This window comes from Martes martes (assembly GCF_963455335.1).
Source record: "Martes martes genome assembly, chromosome: 3".
Classification (NCBI taxonomy): Eukaryota; Metazoa; Chordata; class Mammalia; order Carnivora; family Mustelidae; genus Martes; species Martes martes.
In genome coordinates, this window is record NC_137890.1 from 152,472,716 (window position 1) to 152,497,270 (window position 24,555).

General features: G+C 50.5%; 1 protein-coding gene across 17 annotated transcripts in view; it reads right to left on the reverse strand.

Moving 5' to 3' along the window:
* LRRFIP1 (LRR binding FLII interacting protein 1) overlaps window positions 1–24,555 on the reverse strand; it is a 140,950-nt gene that overhangs the window by 22,128 nt on the left and 94,267 nt on the right. For 6 of the 17 annotated variants that reach the window (XM_080799077.1, XM_080799067.1, XM_080799066.1 and 3 more), the window contains 9 exons: window positions 23,756–23,815; window positions 22,265–22,327; window positions 19,834–19,911; window positions 16,865–16,933; window positions 12,095–12,172; window positions 4,148–4,183; window positions 3,623–3,748; window positions 2,056–2,127; window positions 170–340 (listed from right to left, as the gene is read on the reverse strand). In XM_080799077.1, the coding sequence (XP_080655203.1) occupies window positions 170–340; window positions 2,056–2,127; window positions 3,623–3,748; window positions 4,148–4,183; window positions 12,095–12,172; window positions 16,865–16,933; window positions 19,834–19,911; window positions 22,265–22,327; window positions 23,756–23,815 (753 nt within the window). Of the gene's footprint in view, window positions 1–169; window positions 341–2,055; window positions 2,128–3,622; window positions 3,749–4,147; window positions 4,184–12,094; window positions 12,173–16,864; window positions 16,934–18,508; window positions 18,554–19,833; window positions 19,912–22,264; window positions 22,328–23,755; window positions 23,816–24,555 lie in introns of all 17 variants that reach the window. The other 11 variants (XM_080799069.1, XM_080799073.1, XM_080799074.1 and 8 more) reach the window with 5 other exon arrangements.

Genomic DNA, 24,555 nt, shown 5'->3' on the forward strand with positions numbered 1-24,555 from the left:
CCCAGACACGCTGTATACCACATACACACACACACACACACACACTAGACGCACTGAATACCACATACACACACACACACAAACCTTCCAGACACGCTGTATACCACACACACACACATATACACACACACATACACACTCCACTGTCCTCTCTCACACTGACGCTTACTTTGTTTTTCTCGTCATACTGCCGTCTGGACTCAGCCAGCTGCTCTTCGAGCTCTAGCAACATGTCCTTTAGGGTATCAACCTGGTACAGGAAGTTCGTCTTTTCATTGTCCAGCTGAGCGTTGGAAACCATAGCCTTCTTATACTTCTCTTCCACTTCTGCTAGTGAGTCCTGCAGAAACCATGTCGTGTTTTTGAAATTGTGTAAGAAAACAAAAACAAAGATTAGTTCAGCGGTCTTCAAAAAGGAAAAAAAACAAACCCCAAAACCCAAGAAAACCTTGCCCTAGTTTTAGACTTTATTTCTTAGGGCAAATGGATCCAGATAAGAAACACATGACAATTTCAAATGCACAGAAATTCCCCTCTTTCAATGCAGTCAAATCGGTTATTAACCACTCAAGAGTATTAGTCATTAACTCAGAAAGTTAGTTCTTAGTTGTGTCTGGAGGAAGATGGCTTCCACGGCCATCAGTGCAAGGGAGACACATGACAGGGAGGCTCTGGGCCTAACCCTGGGACCTGACTCTGTGACTCAGGGGGACCCGTCATAGCGGCTTGGGCCGTTCTGGTTTCTGAAGTTGTCCCTCAGGAAATGTGACCAGGATGCCAAAAAGAGCCAGTGGGTGTCAGGTGAGAAAACACCTGTCCCCAGCTGCCGGCTGCTCTGGCTGGGCTTGGGAACCGGGAAAGGATTACATGGAATTTTAAGTTTCCACCTACGGACGACTCAACAAGCTACACATGTCTCACTGGGTCAGTCCTGGAAGGATGGAGAGCATTCCTCTGAAAGGACAGCCGTGGGGAGAGAGACCTACAGAGGAAACACAGCCCTCCCGTAGCTCACACCCTCATCGGCCGGCCAGGCAACGGGGGAGTGTGTCTGTCCCAAAGCACAGATCCGGGGAAGGTGACCCCAGGACAGGGAGGGCAAATCCCTAGGGTGGGTGAACTACCCAAAGCGAAAGAGAGATGGGCACTGTGTGGTCAGGCCCCTGAGGAGGCCTATTGGAGCCCCGGGCCGTGCTCGCCTATGCTTGCGACGATTTCTAGTGGGACCCCCTTCTCACCGTGCATTCAGAGTCAACCGTAACAACCCCCTCTCTTCAAGGAGAGGTGACAAGCATGCCAGGGACTGATTAATTTTAAAACCAGCGTGGCCTCTGGTTGGTGTCCCTGTGATAGAAAAGTCAGACTATTCCAGGGGTTCCTTTCTGGAACTGAAAAGGAAGTCATAGGCTTACCATCTAGCACTAGATCCACAGAGAACACAGCCTTCAACGACCCACCTCACCACCAAGGAATATGGCCACTACATTTCCTGGCTGGCATGAGGCCGTGACAACACGTTCTTACTGTCATGCGTCTTTGCTCAAATAAATCCAGGAGGGTACACGCTGGAACGCTGCTTCAGCTAGTGAAACTCTACAACATGCAAGCAAGTACTCTGGGTGTCTCAGAAACACGGCAATAAGGACTGGCTTCCTGGTGGCCTTCCAGCCCTTAGAGACGCAAATTAAGTGAAACATCGTTTGTGGGGAACTAGGGGGGGACAAGAAAGAAAACCCCAAAAGCCTTGCATGGTACACTCCTGTGGCAAGTGAGAAGAAGCCGGGTGTGGGCCGGGGACGGAGGGTGAGTCCAAAACATGCATCAGGAAGTGTGTTAGTAAATCATCCTCCTAAGGGCCACTGGGCTCAGGGCTTCATTTAAAAGCTGCGTTGGGGAGGCTGCTCAGGCCATGAGGCCCCGCCAGCGCCCCTGCCCCCTGGAGTTCTGCAGCCTGGAGGCTCCCGAGGGCGAGCATGCTGTCTGCGTGCCTTCTTCAGGGTTTTCTGAAGTTAAGCCGGGTTAAGGCCGTCAGCCCACACTTGTGTAAACTGGTACCTTCATCTCCTTCAAGCCCTGCATGTATTTGCCTTCTACGTCCTGAATCTGGTCCTTTAACTCATTCAGTTCCTAGGAATTGGCAAAAGAGGCAAATGATATTGGTGGGGGGGGGGGGGGGAGAAAAGTGATCACGACTGCAAAAAAAGAGAAGCCATCCTCTAAATCTTTTTTGTTTCTGGGTCGTTGCCCTCATCTGGGGAGTCTAGACAGTGATTTTCTTTTTTCTTTTTTTTTCAAGTGTTGAAGGAAAAGAAAATGAATTTCAAAATCACAAAAGCTTAAAATTGAGGCCTATCTCATATGATATTTCCATAAAATTTTACAAAATGTAGGTCTGTGTCATTGTATTTTTGTACAATTTTATAAAATAGGCAAAAGAGGTCCCCCAAATGGAATGGGTTCTTTTATTCCTATTTCATAGCTCGCTCAGGCTCTCTGGGTTGCTGCCTGGTGCTAGACAGAGTGAAATACTGAAGATGGGACTCAGTCGGGCTCCGTCCCTGCGTGTACAGAGCTCCGCATCTCGGCTACGCACGCCCGGGGCTGGAGTCTGGTCTGAGCTACACTCTCAGCACATGCTCGCCGAGCTGATGGACAGTGCTCTCAAGGCCAGGAGCAGAGATGAATCAGGGTTGCTGGCAGCCAACTGCTCCTGGACGTAGCAAAGAGCTGTTGGAGGCCCAGGGAGGGCACGTGGACATTTGAGGCAGAGCGGCTCAGAAAAACTGTTCTTACAAAGCACAAGACTCTGAAGACACTTTCAGGGAGCCCAGACCTGCCCCGGCTGCTGCTGCGTCCCTTCTCTGACCTCCCTGGCAGGTGGCCATCCAGTTTTCAGATACCATGGGCACCTTTGCACCAGTTTTAATTATTAGAAAGTTCTTCCATCAACAAAGCCAATTCCAATCCTAGATGCTTCCCCCTTGGGCCTTGGTTTTGCGCTCCAGGGGACCTAAGTTGCCTGAGGTTCCTAGGACTGCCTTTGTCTCTCAGACACTAAGAATGGCCCCCCATCGAGGGGTGAGGTTGGAGCACAGAAGGGTGCTTACACTCCAGCGGGAGGAGGAAAAAAAATCACCGGAACGGAATGGAACAGAAGACAATCTATTCAAGGCAGACTATGCATACCACAGATGGAAAGGAAGCGCATATTCTAGGCGGGGGAGGGGGACACTCAAAGGGCAAGGTGGTGTTTTCGGGAGCAGTGAGTAATCTGGCATCCAAAAAAAATGGAGACCACCTGTCTGTGCATGCCTGGTGTACAGAAGTTGGCTGAGCACCACAGGGCAGCGGGGCGAGGGCCTCAGCAAGGTGTGCTAGAGAGCCTGGGGAGCGCAGAGGGCACGGGTCTGCCCAGCTGGGATGGGGGGAGTGTGGGGCGGGGGTGGGGCGGCTTCCCATGGGAGATGCCATCTGAGCTGGTGTTCATCGGACTAGAACAAGTGTTTATGGGACGTAAGGGAGACTGGACCCAGAAGAAAGATCCAGAACCTTACAGATTTGTGCTCAAAGACTGATTTTCCTAAGAGGCTCCTCTAGGTCACAGGCAGGTCGGCAGCCTTACCTTGATTTCCCTAATGGAGGCCTCGGTGTCCACAGAGATGGAGGTGTCCCCGCTTCCCCTCCGAGAGGAGGTCCCGCCGAGGGAGGCCAGGGTGGCTGCAGACAGGCCGGGCAGGCCACGTGAGCCCTGGGATGCCACAAGGACCAAATGTGATTTCAGACAAAACCAGAGTTCCCCGCAAGTGTACTGCGATGTTGTCAGATCCCCAGGGGCTTATGGAAAGCAATCAAGAGAGGGTCCCTTTGAGGGGCCTCATGGATGCCTGAGAATCAGTCGGGGTCCACCTGACGCCCATGCCTGGGCCCACGGGGAACCTCTGCTTTTTGCAGGGTGTGACACCCATGCTGGAAGGGACCCTGGGGTGACCTCCTGAAGGACGTGGTGCGGTACGCATGCCCTGTTCCCTCACGGGCCAGTCTTCATTCAAGATTAACCAACACATTCTCTTGTCAGTTTCATCCATGCACGTGGGGCCCCTCATGGTTTATCAACAGCACAATGTCAAGGCTTCCAGAAATTCCTTACCTTCTCGGTGAACTCTTTTTCTGGTCTTTCTTCAACCTGTGGAGGAAAATGAACAAATACAAAATACTTAAGCTCATTAAATGGATAATATGGGTTAAGAGGGTGAGACGGTCACAGGACATTAGCTTCCTTTGTGATTTAAAAACTGCTTTGCCAATGAGACCTGCAGATCTACTCCTGCCAGGCCTTGCTGGGCACGGCGGGGGCTCATAGGCAGCTCACGGGGTCCAGCGTGAACTTTTCCCAGCGTGGTTTTTCCATGTCGTAACTTCCACAGGAAGTCGACGTCTGAACGGCACGCACACACTGACCACAGGAAGCTCCCCATGAGGGATTTGTGTATGAACCCCATTGGCACAGGGCTCCTGCAGAGCTTCCCACAGCGCTTCGTGTTGGTGCCCATGCAGGGGACGAGGACAAGCTTCCAGCCTGCTTCCCGCCACCCCCCTCCCTGTCGCTATGGTCACAGCAGAGAGCGGGACCAGGCCTTTCGCTGCCCAGGTCTGCAAAGCAGGAGGAAGCAGTGGAGCCATTACAATTCTTCCTCCTTCTCATGAATAACGGAGCCAAAGTGAAGATTCTGGTTGAACAACCTTGGGACTGATGCCCAGATGCAGGGAGCTGGTGGCAGGGCCAGGGGGGTGGCGGCACAGGAAAACCTGCCAGATGAAAAGGGAGATCCCAGAATCTGGCTTTCCAAGAGGCTGCCTGTCCCTTCTTCGGGCAGGACTCTCAGGAGGACCCAGGGAAGCCCACGGAGCCCTGGCATCGCCCCCAAAGGAGGCCGTGCATCTTGTAGGGGCCTGGGGGTCAACGGGCTGTGGCTGGCACCGGGGCTTCATCTTTCTTTGCTGAGCATCCTACAAAGGCCAACTTCTTCTTTTTCTGCACATTGAGGGCTCCTTTCCATAAGCCCATTGGGAAGGTCACAGAGGGTGAGGAAACCTATGCCTACTGTCTCCAAACCTCTGGGGGAAGCTGACCGCTACTCAGGCCTTTCCTAGCGTGTCTCTGATTGCCCTTCCTGTAGCTCAGATGTTCTTAACTCTGACCTCCAGGGAGCCGAATACAGACCACAGCTCTGCCTCAGTAGACCCAGTGGGCAGCCACGGGCTCTGCTGTTGCCCTCGCACATTCAGCCACAGACATTCCAGACTCAGGTCGAGGAACCCCGATGGAGCTGGGTCAGAGGCTCACAGGCACAAAAAGAGCCCACAAAGAAGTTGGGCTCGGGAGAGCATGAGGGTGCAGGGACAAAGCGCTGGTCGGGACACCGGACAGGCAGTGATCTTCTGTGAAGACCGACACTCCCTGTCTGGTGCCCACCCTGGGCCCACATGGGCTGGACGCTCAAGGCCCACCACATCCTCCACAAGGCTCCCCAACAGCTACCTTCTCCCCTCCAAACCCATCACACCTTCACCTTTCTCTTCCAGGGCAGGACATCTGAAGCAAATAGGAAAATAAGACGGCAAAGTGTAAGACCGAGTCAGCCCACCAGGAGGCTCAAGTGGAATCCCAAAGAATACTCGATTAATCCAAAAGAAGGTAATTTCCAAAACCAGCTCCGAGCTTAGCCAAGCTCAAGTGTCTCCTGCTCATAAGATCCAAGTTCAGCCCTGGGGTCTCATTCCCAAAGCCACCCCATGTGGTCTCCCTGACTTGGGTCTTCAGCAAGAACTCCCTGTTTTCATCTTACTGGTCTTTCTACTGTCCTACGAGTAGGAGAGGAAATGAGAGCGAAGTGGGATGGATCAGGCTGGTGGGATGGATCCAAGAGCAGACTGGTCTCCTTCCCTGTCTATTAAATAAGCCCTTCATGGGGGGGGCTTCGGACGCTAGTCCTGCCCCGCCCAGAGGACTCTCCTTGCCACTCGGCCACGCTGGTTGTCCTCAGAGAGCCCGTGCCAGCCTGTGTGTCTCACAGGAGCTTCCCAGGCAATGTCAGCCCATGTGTCCTTCTCCACTCCTTGATGTGGGCTGGTGGAAGCCCATTAAAGACAGCTGGCTCTCCAACTGTGTGCCATGCCTCCTGCCATTTGTTGGCATATGTGTTTGGTGGGTGTGAAAACCACACCCACCAAATTATCCTTCTTTCCAGATGTGCGTGCCACATCAGCCTGAGCAGACGCTCTGTGGGGGCTGAGGTGGCCTTTGGCCAAGAAGGTTCTAGCTCCCTGTCCCTGCAGACCCCCAAAGAGCCCTGGGCCAGTGTTCTCATTGTGGTGCTGTCAGCATTTCAAGTGTGGTTCTTCTCTCCACTCGGGAAGAAAAATATTCCTGAAAACTTCAAATCACTGAGGAAAAGCTGACTAGATAGCAACTGGTCTGCAGGAGAATCAGTGTATTAAGTCTCCAGGGCCCGAGTCCTTCACTCCCTAGAATCAGTACATCTGCGGAATACGTATTCATGAGATGGAAGGAAGGAAGGTTATTTAACTACTGGTCGAGCATAAAGAGCCAGCGTCAGACTCTCAAGTCACCGCTGAAAAGCTGGCTGCTTGTTGCCTCTACAGGCTACATAGAATCTTTTCCAAATGCTTGTCAGCAGCAGATAAATATTCTGTATATAAATGAAGGTCCAGAGATCCACCCATGGAGATAGCTGTACCCGTACAAGAAGGACTCCATGTTTTTTTGTTTTTCTTGAGATAAAGATGAGAAAGAATACAGATCAGACCAAAAAACACTGGTTCTGGGGGGGTCCCTTAACACCTGCTGTGCTCTGCACTGTTTCCCTCGATACCATCAACATAAATATTACTTTTATAATTTGCAAAACATCAAATAAGGAAGAAAAAACCCCCTCAAACCATAGCTAGCTCTTTAGTTTTCAAAAAAAGTTTAAAAATAGTTTTAAAAAAGGCCTTTGCTCAGAAATACATAATGAACTCAGGTTGGGAACGTCTCAAATGTGTGTGTGTGTCTGTGTGTGTGTTTTAAAGATTTTATTAGTTTACTTGACAGACGGAGATCACAGAGAAGCAGACAGAGAGAGGAGGAAGCAGGCTCCCCGCTGAGCAGAGAGCCCGATGCGGGGCCCGATCCCAGGACCCCGGGATCATGACCCGAGCCGAAGGCAGAGGCCTTAACCCACTGAGCCACCCATGCGCCCCTTCTCAAATGTGTTTTTAAGTAGAGACCTCGTGGGGGGAGGGGATGAAACTCTCAATGAGTGTTACAGCCACTCTCTGCCTAACCGTTGTTTCCAATCTCTTGTGCACACATTAGGGTAAGTGCCTTTAGTCCGTTTCTGAATGACAGAGGATACGTGTGCTCGTTTCTGAAGTCAGAAGGACAGGATGAAGGACTCCATGAAGGCGCCCCTGCAGCAAGGAGCTGTTGCAGTCCCCAGAGCTGCCACTAGATGGCAGCCTGTATGGCACGAAGCAGGCCAGCAGGGAGCTGTCCCCACTTCATCAAGCCTGCCTCACCTTCCCCTAAGCAAAAGGACAGATAAGGAACCCAGGGGGTGTGTTTAATTTTGACATAAAGCAGGGCACTTTAATCTCTGAAAATAATATAGAAAGACACAGAATTGAAAAACATTCTGAATCCTGTCCTAGTCGCAGCATGACACAGTGTGGGGGGCACCATGGGGCAGACACAGGGCAGAGCGGGACCTGGGGGAAGCTGTCAGGGGCACTTGCTGCAAGCCACTGAGGCCCATTCCAGCTCGGGGCCAGGGCCGAGCCACAGGGCCTCCGTGAACACCGGTGTCCGGGTCTAGCGCCCACACCCTGCAGGCCTTCACTTTGTCATTTCCCTGAACCAGCAATTCTAAACCTTCTGGGTGGACATGAAAACAAGTGTGTCCAGGTGTTTTACAATCACAACTGAATGTACACAAAGACAGGTTTTTAAATCAACTAGTAAGTCACTTTAAAAACATTTCTGTTGAATTTTAAATTATGGCCACTCTTCCTCTCAAAAACAGGTGATCCAAGTAGCACATTAAGTACTTCATGAATCCCAGCCTTTCGACGTTGTGTCTACACAGGCACACTGCCCAGGCTCCCTTCAACACCACGTCTGCTGAGGCCCACAGTTCCCGGCCTGCCCACCTGCCTAGAGACACGACACAACATGTGAGCATGGCCGGACTCTGGCAGAGGAACTCCTCCTCACAGTGTCCTCAGCTCCCACCGCACAACCTCAGAACCCAGATGCAAGATGGGACCAGAGAAGCTGTGTCCACACACAGTCCCTCTCAACAACAAACTGACCATAGTGACCACTCCTCAGAAAACAGAAAACAGGGCACCTGGGTGGCTCAGTGGGTTAAGCCTCTGCCTTCAACTCAGGTCATGATCTCAGGGTCCTGGGATCAACTCCTGAATCGGGCTCTCTGCTCAGCGGGGAGCCTGTTTCCCTCCCTCTCTCTGCCTGCCTCTCTGCCTGCTTGTGATCTCTCTCTGTGTGTCAAATAAATAAGTAAAATCTTTTAAAAAAAAAAAAAGAAAGAAAACAGAAAACATTTTAAGGGCAATTTTACTTCAAGTAGTCAAGTCTTCCACTGGTGTGGAAATTTTGTTTTTTCGTCCAATAACACTGACGTTCTCCTGAATGACTTATCCTTGGACACCTGGATTCATAACACATGACCTGTGCTTCCACCTGCTGCCCCTGCCTCTCCATACAACATTAAACACGGGTCACTCCAGTCTCTTGTATTTCTGGCTAAACCGGCTGGATCTTCCAGTTGTCACTCATATTTGCTCTAAACACACACGGAACACAGATCCGGGCTTGGCTCGGGACATCTCTGATGGATGTGTCAGAAACATGGGTGCTTTCATGGATGCCTGGCAGGATTCTGGGGCCCGGACCACATGGGTGTGTAGGCGTTCCCAGGCGAGGCCTTCTGTGTGGGTGTGCTCGGGCCAGGACCAGCAAATCTCCTGATCCCAGCTCTCAGAGCTTCCTGCATCTCTTCCCGGGCGTTCATATCATACGTGTGCCCGTGTGCTGCCTGCCTGTCGCCTCTGCTCTATGCATCCCCGAGGGCTGGAACAGGTCTGCCTGCTCACCCTCGCAATGCCATGCCTAGAACATTCTAGGTGCTCAGTAAACACTGGCTGACAGAACCGCAGATTCCTTGAGGGGAAGGCCCCAGACTTGTTGGAGAAGAACTTATGGGTTATCTACAGAATGGGAACGACATGACTGAGGTTCTGAGGGGGGCCAGGCATCTGCTGAGAGGGCCAAGGGCCGGGGGAGGTCTCTGGATGTCAAGGCACCTTTCTTTTCTTCAAGTGGGCCGAGCTACCCCTTCCTCCATTCTGGTTACTTTTGCTCTTTAAGAGTGCTCCGCCCCCACGCCCGGGGCACCTGCCTTTCCTCCACACCCAGCTGTCCCTTGCCCCAGTTCTACTCCCTTCCCAGGGAGGCTCCTGTCCCCTGCCTGCCCTCACACTCCCCTGGATCCACATTCCTGATGAATCACCGGGCCACGGACCACTCCCCGGGAGCCACAGGAGCACCGGCAGGAGCCGTCGAGGCACAGATGGGGCAGGAGGATGGCCCATCCCACACAGACTGCAAGATGCTGACCTTCGCTCGTGAAATGTGCAGACGGGGCAGCCGGCTGGCCTTTGTAAATGAGCAGTTGTCTTGGGGAAGAGAAAAGATAGCTTACGGAAGCACAGTTACATTTCCCAGGCTGTAAACACCGAGAATTAAATGAGAAAGAGCCTGAGGGTCAGCAGGGCCCGACAGCCCTGGAACCCCTTGCTTTTCCCCCTGGACGGTGCCTGGAGACGCACCGAGTCTGGGGCTTGGAGTCTGGGCGTAGCTGGGGCTGGGCCTCCCCCCGCCGGCCGGCGATGATCCCCGGGTCCCAGGGGCCTGAGCGTGTTTAACGCCGCCTCTCTGGTTACTGTCACCCACCGAACCTGCTTTATGTGGGTACATTTTTCACAAAGATACAAAGCATAAGACACCGAACTTTGTGTCTGATCTCGACCGCTTCGGTCTACACGACTAGACGAAGTCGTCTTGTTCTGTGACTTTGTCCTGAGGCCTGAAGAGAGACCCAGAGCAGTCAAATCATCATGGCCTTCATGACTCCGTGCTTCCGGGGACCCGGCCCCAGGGGGCTCGTGATCCTTCGCAGGGAGGGCCACAGCCGCCTTCTGTCAAGTGCAAATACTTCTATTACTTCCCCAAACGTGAGTGAGTGTGAGAGAGCATCACGCCTAAGAAGACTGAGGCTCTGTTCAATTCCCCACGGGAAATGTTTCTCCCCAGTCACTACAAGGCTCCCCGTGGATCTGCGTAAGAGTCCTGTGCTACCCGAGGGTATGGAGGGCACCCCAAAAAGCAACTTGCCCGATTTAAAAATGGACATTATATACTATTGAATAAGGAGGACCTTCCTATTCCTGCTGGATGGGTTGTCAGTGGAGCCATGAGCCCCCGGGCCGCACGCGGCATCTGCCACCACACCTTCCTTCACGCTCCCGAGCTTTCTGGCCATGGCTGCCCTGGTCTCCTCGGGACCAGGCTCCAGGGGCTCCCCTGGCCGTGAGGGTGGGTAGCCGGGTGCGTGAAATGGGTAAGACGCAGGGACAGGTGCTCGTGTTGACAGAGTGGGGTGTCTGCGTTTCCACAAAGCACTAGGCTGTCCTGTTGTACGACAGGGTCCCGGGTCTGCGTTCTGTTTCCTCACCCTCCATGTGTACATGGTGGCGAGGATCACTCCCCCTCATTGGATAAGGCCAGCACAGGCCCAGGGATGAATGGTGCTGGCCTTGGCCTTGGAGTCAGGAACCACAGAGCACGGGGCGGTGTGGCTGCCCCACTCGGGGATTTGGGCTCGGCTGCCAGTGATCCCTTTATACTTGCCCAGAAGCAGCCGGTATCTGCATTTGCATGAAACACCAAGGCTCGAAAAGACTATCTGATTTCAAAAACGAGTAGATCACCAGCAGCCAACAGGTGCATCTGTGCCCACAGGAGACCACAGCTTGGTGGCCTCTTCTCTCACGACAAGGATCACTCCCTGAATCCAGACCTCCCCACATCTAACCACGGTGCCGTACCACCAAGCTGAGGGCCGCAGAACACGAGCTTCTCTGTCACTGGGGAGTCGAGTAAGAGGCCTGCTCTGCCTGCCTGGCTTTCCTGTAGTTGGGGTTTATCAAGGAGGGCGCCCTGGCCTTTGGCGTGGCAATCCTTAGCTGCGTGGGGCGGGCTCGCACACCACACGGCCCCAGATCCTGCCCCCAGATGCTGTGCCAGCCCACCCACTCCCAGGTGTCCCCTGGACAACTGGCCTGCACGCCCTTATCATTAAAAGAAGGTATGGTAGCCTCGTACAAAGCATCAGATGAAGAGAAACCATCTGAGATTGCAAAGACCCTGGGACAAATGCACAACAAGGACATGGAAAGGCTGGGGACTAGGGGGGAGAAACGGGAGGGCAGCTGTGTAGTCTCCCTGATCCTGAACAGTGGGAGAGCTCATGGGACAGTGGGAGCAGTGGCCTTTCCAGGTGATACTTGATTTTAAAAAACTACCTGGGTCCAGTAACAGATGACATTACAAACAAAGTTATAGGCTTATCCTTCTTACTTTTAAGTCGTTAAAATAAATAAATAAATAAATAAACCCACACATCCACGCACCTGGCTACATCTCCCCGCAATGTACCAAGTATCCCTCCTCCCAGGCAGCTCCAAGCCCTGTTAACCTCTTACGTGATCCTTTAGAAATTTAGCAACGCAATTCTGCTATCATGGAATAGTAGTATTAGAAATTTGGAAGCATTTTCCCCAGTTGCGTTTCTGCTCAGACCTGGAGTAAATCCCAGAAAAGCCCTCCTACTTTAGGCTGCGCTAGGGCCCTTTGGAGGCAGAGGGTTCCTTCTGTAGGGCAGCGGAGTGAAGAGCAGAAGGGCAGGGGGAGGAAGAAGGAGAGAGGGTGCGGAGCAAGAGGCACACTCACCACTGGGCTGGCCCGTGCCGAGCTGGCTCTGGACGAGGCTCGGGAACTGGAGTTGAGGTGGCCGCCGTGCTCCGAGGGCTGCCCACACAGCCACAGCCCGAATGCAGACAGAAACAAAGGAACAGGGTCAGCAGAGCTACTGGAGTGTGAGCAAGGAGGTCAGCCGCGCGCCAGGCAGAAAGGACAGGGGCGAGTGCGCAGAGCAGGCTCCCCTCGCAAAGGAAGACTGTGTCACTCACAGCTGCAAATACATGCCCGCTAAGAACAGAAAAAAATTAGTCATAATATCAAAAGAACACAGGATTCTTGGTTAGTGAGAAGAAAGCCACGCAAAGCATCTGTTCAGCCTGGGAGGGAAGTGATGCCTGGTACAGGTACAGACAGCCCCGGGGCCATGTGGAAATGACAGTCAGGGTGCATGGCTTTCCAGCGGTGGGGAAGTTTGCTTCATCTCCCTTTCCAAGGGAAAACAAAGTTAAGATTTAGGGTTCCTCCAACATCAGGCACAGCTTGTTCAAAGCGCCAGGTGACCTGGCTGGGGTGCCTGAATGAAGGTTTTATCTGTCTCTCCACCTGCTTGAACGTGCTCTCTTCCAGCAAAAGAAAACACCTCAACTCACGGATCTGGAAGTGACGCCCTCTTGACTTTGATTCGCACCTACCCTCTTTCTGGTCCGAGATAGATTTTCCTGTGCTTTTGTTTTAATCTTCCTTTTCTCTTCAGTGAAGTGGGCGAGGAGGGGGGGCGGGATTCAAACCCCACCGAGGGCCACAGGCACCCAGGGGATTGTGGTTTGGCCTGAGGGGGACTGTTCCAGAGCCCTGCGGGGCCCAAGAGCAGCACCCCCAATCCAGCCCCGCCGCCTCCCAGCAGCACCCTGCCCGGCAGGGGCTGACTGTTCTCCGCCCACCCCCCCACCCCAGGACCCATCAGGCATTCTCCCTACAGCAAATTACAGGAGGAACAAAACTACAGCTCGTGACTCTCATCTTAAGTATCACCTTTTAGTTTGCACATTTTTCCACCAGCACGTAATCCCCTGAGGGCAGGGTCTGTGTCTAACCCCTGCTAAATCCGCAGGGACCAGACGAGGCCTGGCACACAGTGTGGTCTCGAGAAATACTTGCCGAGTGAACAATTTCAACTTCAGACTGTAAAGAGCCAGACCTACCCTACCTACTCATTATCGTTCTCCTTCCTTTATCCAATTAAGATTGACACTGACGTGCAACACACTGTCTCCCATGCACAGATAAGACAGCGGTGCACACCCCATACGGGAGGGTCATTGCCACATCTGGCGTACACAAGAAATTTACCAGGATGACTACTCTCACCTTTTGCTCTATTATGCAACATAAAAGGAAATACCTAAGGTCAGTACTTTAAGGCAGAATCTTGCCTTCGGGTTCACACACAAGAGCAAGGAAACTGTCCTGCAGAAAACTTTACTGTGTCCTCTGTCATTCGTGTTCCGGCTTACTATGCAGAAACGGGACAGGCTGCCATTAACAGGGCTGACCGCTGGCCCAGGTGATCCTAACTCCCCAGTCAAAAACCACTCCTCGATCAACTGACCTGATCATGCAGGCAATAGTAAGTTTGGGTTCTCTATCACCCTGGTCCACGTGCGCCCTTTGGAACAGCTTGTGTCTGGGAGCCTGCGTGACTGGTATGGGGCTACCATAAGCTACAAAGATCCTTGTGGTGCCTGGGGGTGTTTAGTAGTTAAGCATCTACCTTCAGCTTAGGTCCTGATCCCACCGTCCTGGGATCAAGTCGCACATCAGACTCCCTGCTCAGCGGGGAGCCTACTTCTCCCTCTCCCATTCCGCCTGCTTGTGTTCTCTCTCTCTGTCTCCCTCTGTCAAATAGATAAAAAAATCTTTAAAAAAAAATTCTAAAGATCCTGTCCAGGCTCTATCTCTTACTGGCCATGGGACCTTGGAAAGTTACTCAGCCTGTCACCTGGGGCATGGAATTGTAAGGACACTGGCCACACAGAGGAGCCGGGGGTTATGTAGAGAAGGCAGGGGGTCTTCCCTGTTTTACCTTCTCTGCCATAAGCAACTTTCACACTCCTGGACCCGATGGCACTGGTGCTAACAACTGCTCCCAGCCGTGTCACACACAGCTTAATAATGGTAAGGAAGATATAAAATAGAAAGGTTTCCAAGCAAAACAGTGATACTTATAAGAAAGCTAGTCATCTAATCTCTTAAGTCATTTAGTTGTGATCACATACTCTAGTTGGGGCTACCTTCTGGGGGAGGCTAACAGAAGCTGGACGCTCTGGAGATGGGGAAGAATCTTCCAGAGTGGGATCAGGACCATCCCATGCAGACTTGGGGTCAGCCTGGACTCAGGTCGAAGCAGAGGGTCCTCCTCTCCAGCTCTGTCCTGGGCTTAAGGACAGGACGGAACACCCACGCTGCACCCTCCTCACCACAGGGATGCCCATCAGCCAGCAGTCATAGCCGCAGGCTGGACCAGAGCCTGAGGAAGCTCTCTCCACAGCCACATTCCCAGATGCAGGAAACTGGCATCCATTGGGAGGGCAATGTGGGGCTTGGGGAGATGCCAAGGATGGGGCTCAGCGAACGCCCCTCCCAACCAGCCTGCCAATATGCTGCCAAAGGTCTCTTCTGAGGGATTTTAGCCCGGGTTCTACTTGTCCAATTTAATTCAGCAAATGCATACTGAGCTCTTTCTGCATGGGACGGCAGTGCTAAGTGCAGAAAAAACGTATTTTTACTCTCTTTGACTTCTCCTGCCTGGCTTGATGCCAGAGACATGCGGCCACACTTTAGACATTTGTGCTGTTGGGACCAGGAGACGTTTGACTTCCTTAACTTCCCGAACATCACCACGCCCAGGTGGTTCCTACAAGAGGCAGAAGGCACAGAAGTAAGAATGCTCAGCGATGCTGGATAAGAATTGGGGGCTCTCAAAGTCCACCTGCAGGGTCAAAGGGGAACTGAAGGGGAACGTACACCCCACCTGCTCGGGGACTCGACTTTGGTCATCGAAAAAGTACCCAGTGCTTGGCGAAAGTTTCATTCTCTTGAAAAATTACCATGTGGATTTTTTTTTTTTCTGATAAAAGAAAATCCTTTAGCTGCATTTTATCCATCACGTGTAGGCCAGAGCCATTTTCTCCAGTAGGCATGATTTGTGAGCTTCTTAACGGCCTACACAAATGTTTAAGAACTGAGAGAAAGATTTACTATAGTGGGCTCCGGCACATTTCAAACGGTATGCAATATAAAATTAATACATGTCTAATTAGATGTCAACAGAAACTAATGCTACGTCCATTAATATTTATAAAGATTACATTCTAAAGAAAACTTTAGGTGTGACAGCTTTGTAAGAACTCCTGAATATTTATGAACTACAAGAAGCCAGAAATTGGATTATTTAACCAATTAAGTAGCCAGTTAGTATCAAAAGCAACATTATAAGGGCACTTTCAAGTAGTTCTTTGTAAACCGTGATGCTTCCTGTGGGGACCCGGGGGTGTGTCTGCATAGGAACTACAAGGAGCCCTGCCGAGGACCAGCCCCTGCTGAGTAGCAGCCCCTGCAGAGGTGCAACACTTGTGGAGGACCAGCCCCTGCAGAAGACCAGCCCCTGCTGAGGAGTAACTCCTGTGAAGGAGCAGCCCCTGCTGAGGAACAGCCCTGGCAGAGGAACAGTCCCTGCCGAGGAGCAACCCCTGAGGAGGAGCACCCTGCTGAGGAGAAGCCCCTGTGGAGGATCAGCCCCTGAGAAGCAGCAGCCCCTGCAGAGGACCAGCCCCTGCTGAGGAGTAACTCCTGTGAAGGAGCAGCCCCTGCTGAGGAACAGCCCTGGCAGAGGAACAGTCCCTGCCGAGGAGCAACCCCTGAGGAGGAGCACCCTGCTGAGGAGGAGCCCCTGTGGAGGATCAGCCCCTGAGAAGCAGCAGCCCCTGCAGAGGAGCAGCTTGAGGAGGAGCCCTTTGGAGAAGCAACCCCTAGGAGGAGCAGGCCCTGAGGTCTGAGGAGGATCAGACCCTGAGAAGGAGCAACCCCTGAGGAGGAGCCCCTGCGGAGGAGCAGCCCCTGCCAAGGAGGAGCCCCTGTGCACAGAAGCATCCACACTGGGTTGACGTTCAGTTTCGCCTGCCCCTCGGGATGGGACCAAATGAGCCTCCTTCCTTCCACGGAATGACTCTATTTTTCTATTTTTGCTTCCCTCTTTCATTCACTCATTTCTTCACTCAACATGTATTTCTTGAACAACTGACTACCACACCTTTATTGTGAGTGCTGAGTCTTGTCATTTCAAATCCTGGGAGGAGGTGGAAAGACAGCAAAGTAAAAGGGAATTATGTACGGGTAAGATCCTGAGTCTTTAAATTTGTTCCTCTTGCTCGATTATCCAGAGGTGACAATAATTTGTGGCCTGTGGTACTCCCCTCTCCTTCCTGTTGTTATTTCAAGAGCACCTCATCCCGTGTTAGTACTGTTAGCATGTTGCAGGAAAGAGCCCAGGAACCTCAATTAAGGTTCATCTTCTCCCTTGAACTCAAGATAAATTGATGTGTGAGGACATTAACCCACCAGCCAAAGGCTTCACGATTCACAGACCCGTGACCCTTATGACAACAGAAAATTTAGATGAGACAGTGTTCCCTCCCTAGAGCCCCCATTAGTTCTCTCCAGTGGCTGGACCAATGTCCAGTGAGCCACTGGGGACCATGCAGCACACGGGAGGAAATTCGGGAACCACAGAAAATGCCTTACAGCATAGGAACCGCAGGCACTGCCCCGCCGAGCCCCGCCAAGGAGACTGCTCTCATCGAACACGGACGCCTGTGACGGAAAACAGACGGGCTGGTCAGGGGCCCTTTCCCCTCCTCAGGACCCACAACCCAGGAAAAGGTAAGTGGAGGAAGACTGATCCTTGAGAACAGTCCCAAACAAATCATGGTGGGAGACATGCAGGGAAGGCTCTCAACCACCTTCACAGGCAAAGAGCTGAGCAGAACAGGGTAGGGCAACATCTAAGAGAGAAACGAGGTTTCTGTCAACCGGCGTGCAGTATGCTCTCCGGCAGGTCCTTGAAATGTATGACTCTGAAAATCATCCCTTGCTAAGCGAGAACTTGGTAAGCCAGACTTAAAGGGAGCAGCTAATTCAAATATCCTGAATTTTGTCATGGCATCCTCATACTTGATATTTAGAAGATGACACCAATAAAAAGTGACTCTGGAACAAAACACCATGTTCATCATAGTCCAATATCTCACAATTTTTAAAAAATTGCTCATTATAAAACAATATTTGATTAACTTGAAAATCCTATATAACGAAGCCCTGAGGGTAAATGGGAGTTTACAATACTGTGAATGGCCATCTCAAACTTCACCCAGCTTAAAGGGACTTCAGTTCTTCCTATGTCCCCTTTAGAACACAGCTGGTCTGTTCAGCCAGTTACGTACTATTTCTTACATGTGAAATCTGATGAAAATTCAGAAACTTTTTAGCAATACAGCATAACCACTTTGTTTGGTGTAAGTTTCCTGCAAGGCATGAGTACCTTGTATTTAAAACTGGAAATTTCCAAAGTGATACAGCATGTTACATTAACATCTGTTAAAGTTACCAAAGCAATAAAAAGCCATCTTTCTTTCTACCAGCAGATTAAGTAAAAGATGTCGCTGCGCCATTCCTAGCTAACAGTCCTATGGGAGCACATGTCTTCTTGGAGCCTGAAGTGGTATGACAGCTATTGTCAGCTGCAGGGAGAGAGAAAACCCAGATCTGTCCAAAGGGGCCTGATGGATACCATGGCATGTGTGAGCGCTACGTAAAGGGGTAATTCGCGAGCAGCTGGGCTGTGGACACATGCATACATGCTCCCAGAGCAGGTGTGTGATGGAGCAGAGTGTGCATGTGCAGCAGGGCCGGGGGCGGGGGGCGGGGGGGCAGGTCAGGGGACATAGGTGGGGGTTGGGGGGGTAGTGTGGAATTAGGGGGGCAGGTCAGGGACTGTGACAGGGGTGATGGGGGATGAGGGCGGGGGAATGGGGGATGAGGGCGGGGAGGTTGGGAGGGGGTGAGCAATGGGGGGATGGGGGTGGTGGCGAGTCAGGGGACGGGGGTGTGGGGGGAGATGGAGGAATGGGGCAGGTCAGGTCAGGGGATGTGGATGGGGGCGGAGGGATGGGGATAGAGGCAGAGGGATGGGAGCTGGGGGGACGGGCCCAGAGCAGGTCAGGGAGCTATGGTGGGGGTGACAGGAACAGGGGGATGGGGTATGAAGGGGAATGGGGGATGGGAGGGATGGGGTGGGGGATGGGAGGATGGGGAATGGGTGGGGGCATGTCAGCAGACAGGGGTGGGGTGGGGGAGGGGCGGGGGCAGGGGGGCAGCTAGCACACGCACCCGGTAACTCCCAGCAGGCCGGGCAGCACTGTACAGATAGGAGGGCTGGAGGACAAGAGCAAATGGCAGGTTTTAAAAGCCTTGAGAAAACAGTGACGAATAATAGCGACAAGAAAATCACGATGCTTTCAGTGATCATGACAGCCAAATTATCACACAACAGTTAGAAGGAAAAAGAAGTCGACATAGGGCCTGTGTTCTCAGTAAATCGACAGATGCAAATCCAACTTTAAAACAGTCATGGTTCCCAGGATCTCTGAAATGGGACTACTTTCTAGTCACTTCTTTTCAGGCATTCCTGGAGGAAAGGGTCAGGGAGTGAGACAATGGTGACAGGGTGCAAACACCACGGGCAGCCAACAAACCCACAACTCAAAATCCTGGGTTAGTAATGCACTCAGGGGTGTTAATGCGGAAATATCCACACAGAAGGAGCGCGGCGGAAATGGTGCTTTTATTTCCATCAAATGATCCCAGTCACGGTCATGAGGATCCAAAAGGAGCCGTCAGACTGTGCCAGCTGGCCAGGGCTGGCAGCTCCCTGGATCAGGGGATCCACACCCAGGCGGAATTGTGCCTGGGCAGGCAGGACCTGGAGCGAAGGGCAGCTACTGGGGCAGCCGGGTCCCAGGTCCAGAGTAGGATCATGACTCATTTACAGGCAGAGGGCATGGAAGCCCGCAGCCAGGGGCCCCCAAGCCGGTCAGGGAACATGCATGACCAGGGGCAAATCACTCAGCAACGCAGGGGGATGACAGTTCAACCTCCACCATGTGATCTGTCCCGGACTCTGACACAGAGATCCTTGTGCGCAAACGGGACTCCTATAAGCACACCAGGCTTGTAAAAACAGGAAATGGAGGGGAGACTGAGCCAAAGAACTACACCGTTCTCCCACTTCTCAAAGATGGGGGAGTCAGATTAAGCACAAAAGGCTTCCAAATTGCTTCCTGGACACATTTACAAGAGAAAAATATTTTTAAAGAAACAAATGAAACCCCAAATGGGGAACAATTGCTGGAAAAGGAGGAGAGACCCAAGAGACTAATTCTTTGAACCTGAACTTTTGGAAATATACGTTTAACAGAGCCTCCTTTTTCCTCAATTCCCTTTTTTCTATATAAGGTCCTAGATTATTCTGATAGTGTTTTAAAACATTGAGAAAGGTCTTAGCAAGTTTGTCTAGCCAAATAAAATGCCTGCTGAACTCTGGTGTCGACTTCAGATAGAAGAGGTTGAAGTGTCCTCGTATATATCATGGGAAAGTGAAGGGATCTGCGCAGAAGGGAAGAGGGAGGAAGGGGGTGACAAGGAGGAGAACAGACCCGGTTTCCACTCTGGGTAGCCAGGGGCTTGGGAGCCAGGCCAGCACTGGGAAGCCCGAGGTCGGAGCAGGAGAATCCCTGTAATCAGAGAAAATGGGCAGGAGGGGGAGAAGGGCTCACAGCTTCATTTCACCGCAAAGGTCCAATGGTATCATAAATTCACACAGAACCGCTTTTTTACAACAAAATCGGCAAAGGGCATGCACTTCATTGGAGGAGGGAGAAAGCAGGACGGCCAGAAGGTAATATAGTCTAGTTAATCGACAAAACTGTGACGTGGGACCAAATCAGGCGTTCTGAGTTGACATATAGGCAAAATTAGATTTCACTGATTTTAATGATAGTGAGACCATTGGGGTTTTAAAGGTCTTTGTAACTGGAGCTCTAAGTTTTAAAGTTTGTGAGAAAAATGCAAAATTAGGACTCGGCAGAGATATCCACCTTTACTTTATGTAATAAAATACTTCACTGGACATGATCTCTGGTGTGGGTTCCTTAGTTACTGATGTAATGTGTGTGTGTGTTCAGGATTCACAGAGGATGGGAGAGATTCAATGGTATAATTCTGAGACCAACAGTTTCTCAACACTTCTGGGGAATACTACTGTATCCATTGTTTCCCCAAATAAAATGCTCTATCCAAACTAAAGGTTCCTCGAAGAGGAAGCCAGCAACTTCAGACTGCCCAGCAACGTTCTACCACATGTACAAGTGTGGGACAGTCCTTGAAGATGAAGTGGTTCCCTTCCAGGAACCTGATGGCCTCTGAGATAGCCAGCCATCCCTTCAAGGCCCCTAACTTGTGCCTGTCATTCCTCTGTCCGGCATAAGCTACACCCACGTGACCTGAGGGGCCAGCAGGTGGAACTCTGAGGGGTAGAAGGCAGAACAGGGAGAAACTTTCTAATGTTCCCCACAAATACTGAAACTTGATGCAGTGGTTGGGAGAACATTCTGTGTAGAAGCCCTTTTGTCAGCCCCTCTGGGGGGCATGGAAAGCACCATGACCCGGGCGGGGAATAAAGTGCCACTGCTGCGGCCGCCACGACCACGGTATGGGTCTGACAAATCCAAAAAGACTGGAGAAAGATTTAGAAGCTTCTTCAGTACTCCACACGACTAACACCTTTCTGTTTTTATATTTAAATAAAATCATACCAGCCCATGTGTTGTGCAGGAACAGACAGGATACCTACAGAGCATGATAATCACCAGAAGATTCTGCCAGTGGGTGAGTAAATTAAGACCTCAGGAAGAACAAGGGTGGGGACACGGGGCCTCTGGAAAGTTCTGGTATTTAATGTTTGGAATGGACCCGCTCTAATTTTGACTTCAATGCTCCGAATGTGGGTTCTTTCTCTTAAATGAATTTAAGTGACTCGGAAACATGCTGAACTTCGGTGAGTAATTCACATCTATCTGCATATTAGATACCTCTCACCATCTTCCACTTTAGAGCAAGTATCTGAGCTCAGAAAGTGAGGAGGAAGTAAAGTTTCCTGAACGACAAAGCACTCTTTGCAATAGCAAAATCTTCCACCGAAATATGTGCAACACACACAAATTTAAGATGGTGCAACCCACCAACAAGTTGGTGTTGACAGCTGATCTTGTATTCAGTCAAAATTCACCTACTGGGGGAAGACAGAAGAGGAGGGAGCCCCAGGAGTTACACTTCTCTGGCTTTACCTGCTTAGTTTCTATTTATCTTTTTCCTACGTATTCTTCAAGGTTCAGTTCTCATCCTTTGTTCTCCCTATCACCCTATTACTGCTGCGCTTGTCTACCTGCCAGGTGGGTCTATTAGAGAAGTAAATGCTTCCAGAGTCCCTACTGGTCTCACCTGTTTATCTTTGTGAGCTTCCGGCCTGAACCAGTTTCCTTTGTTTGCTAAGTGAGTAGGAAACTGATCTAAACAAACAAGCTTTACTGATGATAAAGGGCTCTTAAATAATTTAGAAATATTTGTGCCTGTCCCGATTGATGCGTGTCCTTGAAGTGGTGTATACATCCGGATTTGGACTTGATTTCCTTTCCTAGTCCATCCCTGAGAAACCGCCACAAAGTATGCATCTACCCTACAAAGTAACCGTTTTCAGGAACGCTCAAGGAAAGAATGTCAAGGTTTTCTTATTTTTTTCCCTCTTTGGATTACTTCTGACTACAAAATATCCACATGAATCCTTTCTTTGTGTCCAGCTGAATGCAAATGTGAGTCAAGTTCAGGATAGGGGGGTGGGGGAGATAAGCCTGAATTAAATGTATCATGTTAGTTACTGCCCAGCAAAAGACTTTTAACATCTGTCCAAATGAAAATTCATAAAATAGGCATTAAAAATGAAAAGAGAGCTGAGTTCACACACAGGGATGGCATGCTCCAAAACCTGTAGTTTCTGAAGAGAGGGTGGGGAAGATTTAAATGAGAACCAACCAGCGTGTCCTCTCTGGGGGAAGACAGAGTGGAGAATCTGCCCTCGCCGCTGTAGCTGGAATTCTGAGAACCAAAGAAGACATGGTAAGTGGGGAGTGCTTCCTGACTGTCCCCAGAGCACCCCCTGCACCCCGGTCCAAAGGCAAATACAAAAGAACACAACCAAACCAGTATCAGCTCTCCAGGAATACCAGTATAAGCTCTCTAGAATACCAGTGCAGCGTAAGAACCAAGACAATCTGCTACTGCAGAAATGCTGGACCAACTAGAGTTTCTAGGCTATGGTTTACATTTCAGGGTCTGGGTGTCGGCGATGTCCTGTGGTTTAACTCTTATGGGTTCTCACAGTTTTCCCCTCTAGTATTATTTGTAATTACTTACGACCGTTGGTGTAAAAACATAAATAGGAAGACGCCACCTTTAAAACGGGAGGATTTTTTTAGGCTGGAATGAGAAAAGTTTAGATGAGATGGACGTGTATGCCACCCGTGATAGGACGAGAGGCTAAAAACCTCATCAGCCAGTTTCAGAAAGCCAAGATGGGACTGTGTTGCCTCTCTGAAGCCTGAAATATAATTCGAGTGTATATATGATATATCTTAATATAATTAAGATAAATAAAATACTGTATACACAAGTAGTAAAATTTACTATAAGAAAAAAGCAAATACAGGAATAGGAAGATTTTAGTTAATTTCATATATAGCAGATTTGCAAGTCATGAAACTTAATTTTAGATGTTTGCAGTTTCACTTCTTGAAGTTCCCTGTGACCTCCCTGCTACATCTGAAGCCCTTCCCACTTCTCTCCGACTCCCCTGCCTGTGGTTCCTTTCTCCCACCACAGAGCACTACCCTCCTCTTCCTCTGTCTCCTGAGCCTGCGCTATGGGCACCCCATGGCCAGTATTAAGGGACATGTGGGCTCTCATACACGTCTTTAAAATGACAAATGAGAGGCGCCTGGGTGGCTCAGTCAGTTAAGTGTCTGCCTTCAGCTCAGGTCTCTTCTCCCTCTCTCTCCGCCTGATGTCCCTCCTGCCTGTGTTCTCTGTCAAATAAATAAATAAAACCTTAAAAAAAATAATAAAATGACAAATGAGGGATGGGCACAGAGGGTGAGAATGCTGAATGTAAGTATACTTGAAAGCCGAATATATTTAATACAGACGTTATGCACATACACGTAGGGTAACAAAATAATGAAAGAGTGAATATCCAATTCAACATATTTTTAAACTTAAGGGATTATTTTTAATAGCAATATCTTACAGCAACACTTAGAATGTTAGAAGGCTAACATTCTAAGAATGTTCACTGGTTAAAAAAATCAGTTTTCACTCTTTCATGGGCTGGGGCTGGGGCAGGGGGAGAGACCCACTATAGCACAGAAAAAAAAAAAAAAGCAAAGAAGCTAAATTTAGCAACATATATTCTTTAAGTTTTGCAGCAACCTGTTTGCATTCTGTGTCATGCAAATTTACTATACTAACCCTGCCAGATCTTCTATTTAGGGTCTGTGATCCATATACGTCTCCGTCATAACCATTTGTCTGTTTCAGTGAATAAAAGAAGAAACTGACGTCAGTATACAAATGAAGACGCAGGCACAAATCAGCACGCAAGAATTAGCTGGGTGTAAACTGAGCTTTCTTAGTGAAGCAGAGGAACCACCAGCCCAGGACGACACAAATCTCAGCGCGCTCCTAGATGCCTCCATGCTTCTGATCTGCTCGACGACGACTTGGGAGACGACTTGGGAGAAACTGGACAGCTGGGCTCAGCCCAGTGTTACTTGTAACTACGGGTCACTCTAGGACTTCTGCGGGGTGCGGCACATGGGAACGGGTGCAGCTGGTTTTGTCGGCAGTCTTCCTGTTCCCAGGTTTAAGACGATGCCACGAAGTCCTAGCTTGGCAGCAGCCCAAGCACCAGGCAAGTGGGGCTCACGACCTGGCCTGCGTCAATTGGGTTTCTGTTCTTGGGGGACAGGTAAGTCCTTGAAAATTAGGGCCCATTATGAAGTTGTATCCAGAAGGTTCGGAAATAGCTTCTGTTCAATCTATAATGCAGTGCAAAGGTTCAACATGGAAAAGATGTTTATTGGGGGCGTGTATCCTCTACGGGAGCTCCTTGTTCATCCCGTCTTCCTACTTTATCTTCTCAAAATGACATCTGAGGATGCATTTCATGAGTTCTTTGTGTGTCCTCCAGAAGAGAGAATGATTAAGTGTGTGCCTAACTCCCTTCTCTTCCTACCTCTGCACCCATGTGCCCCCAGCCAAAGCCCAGC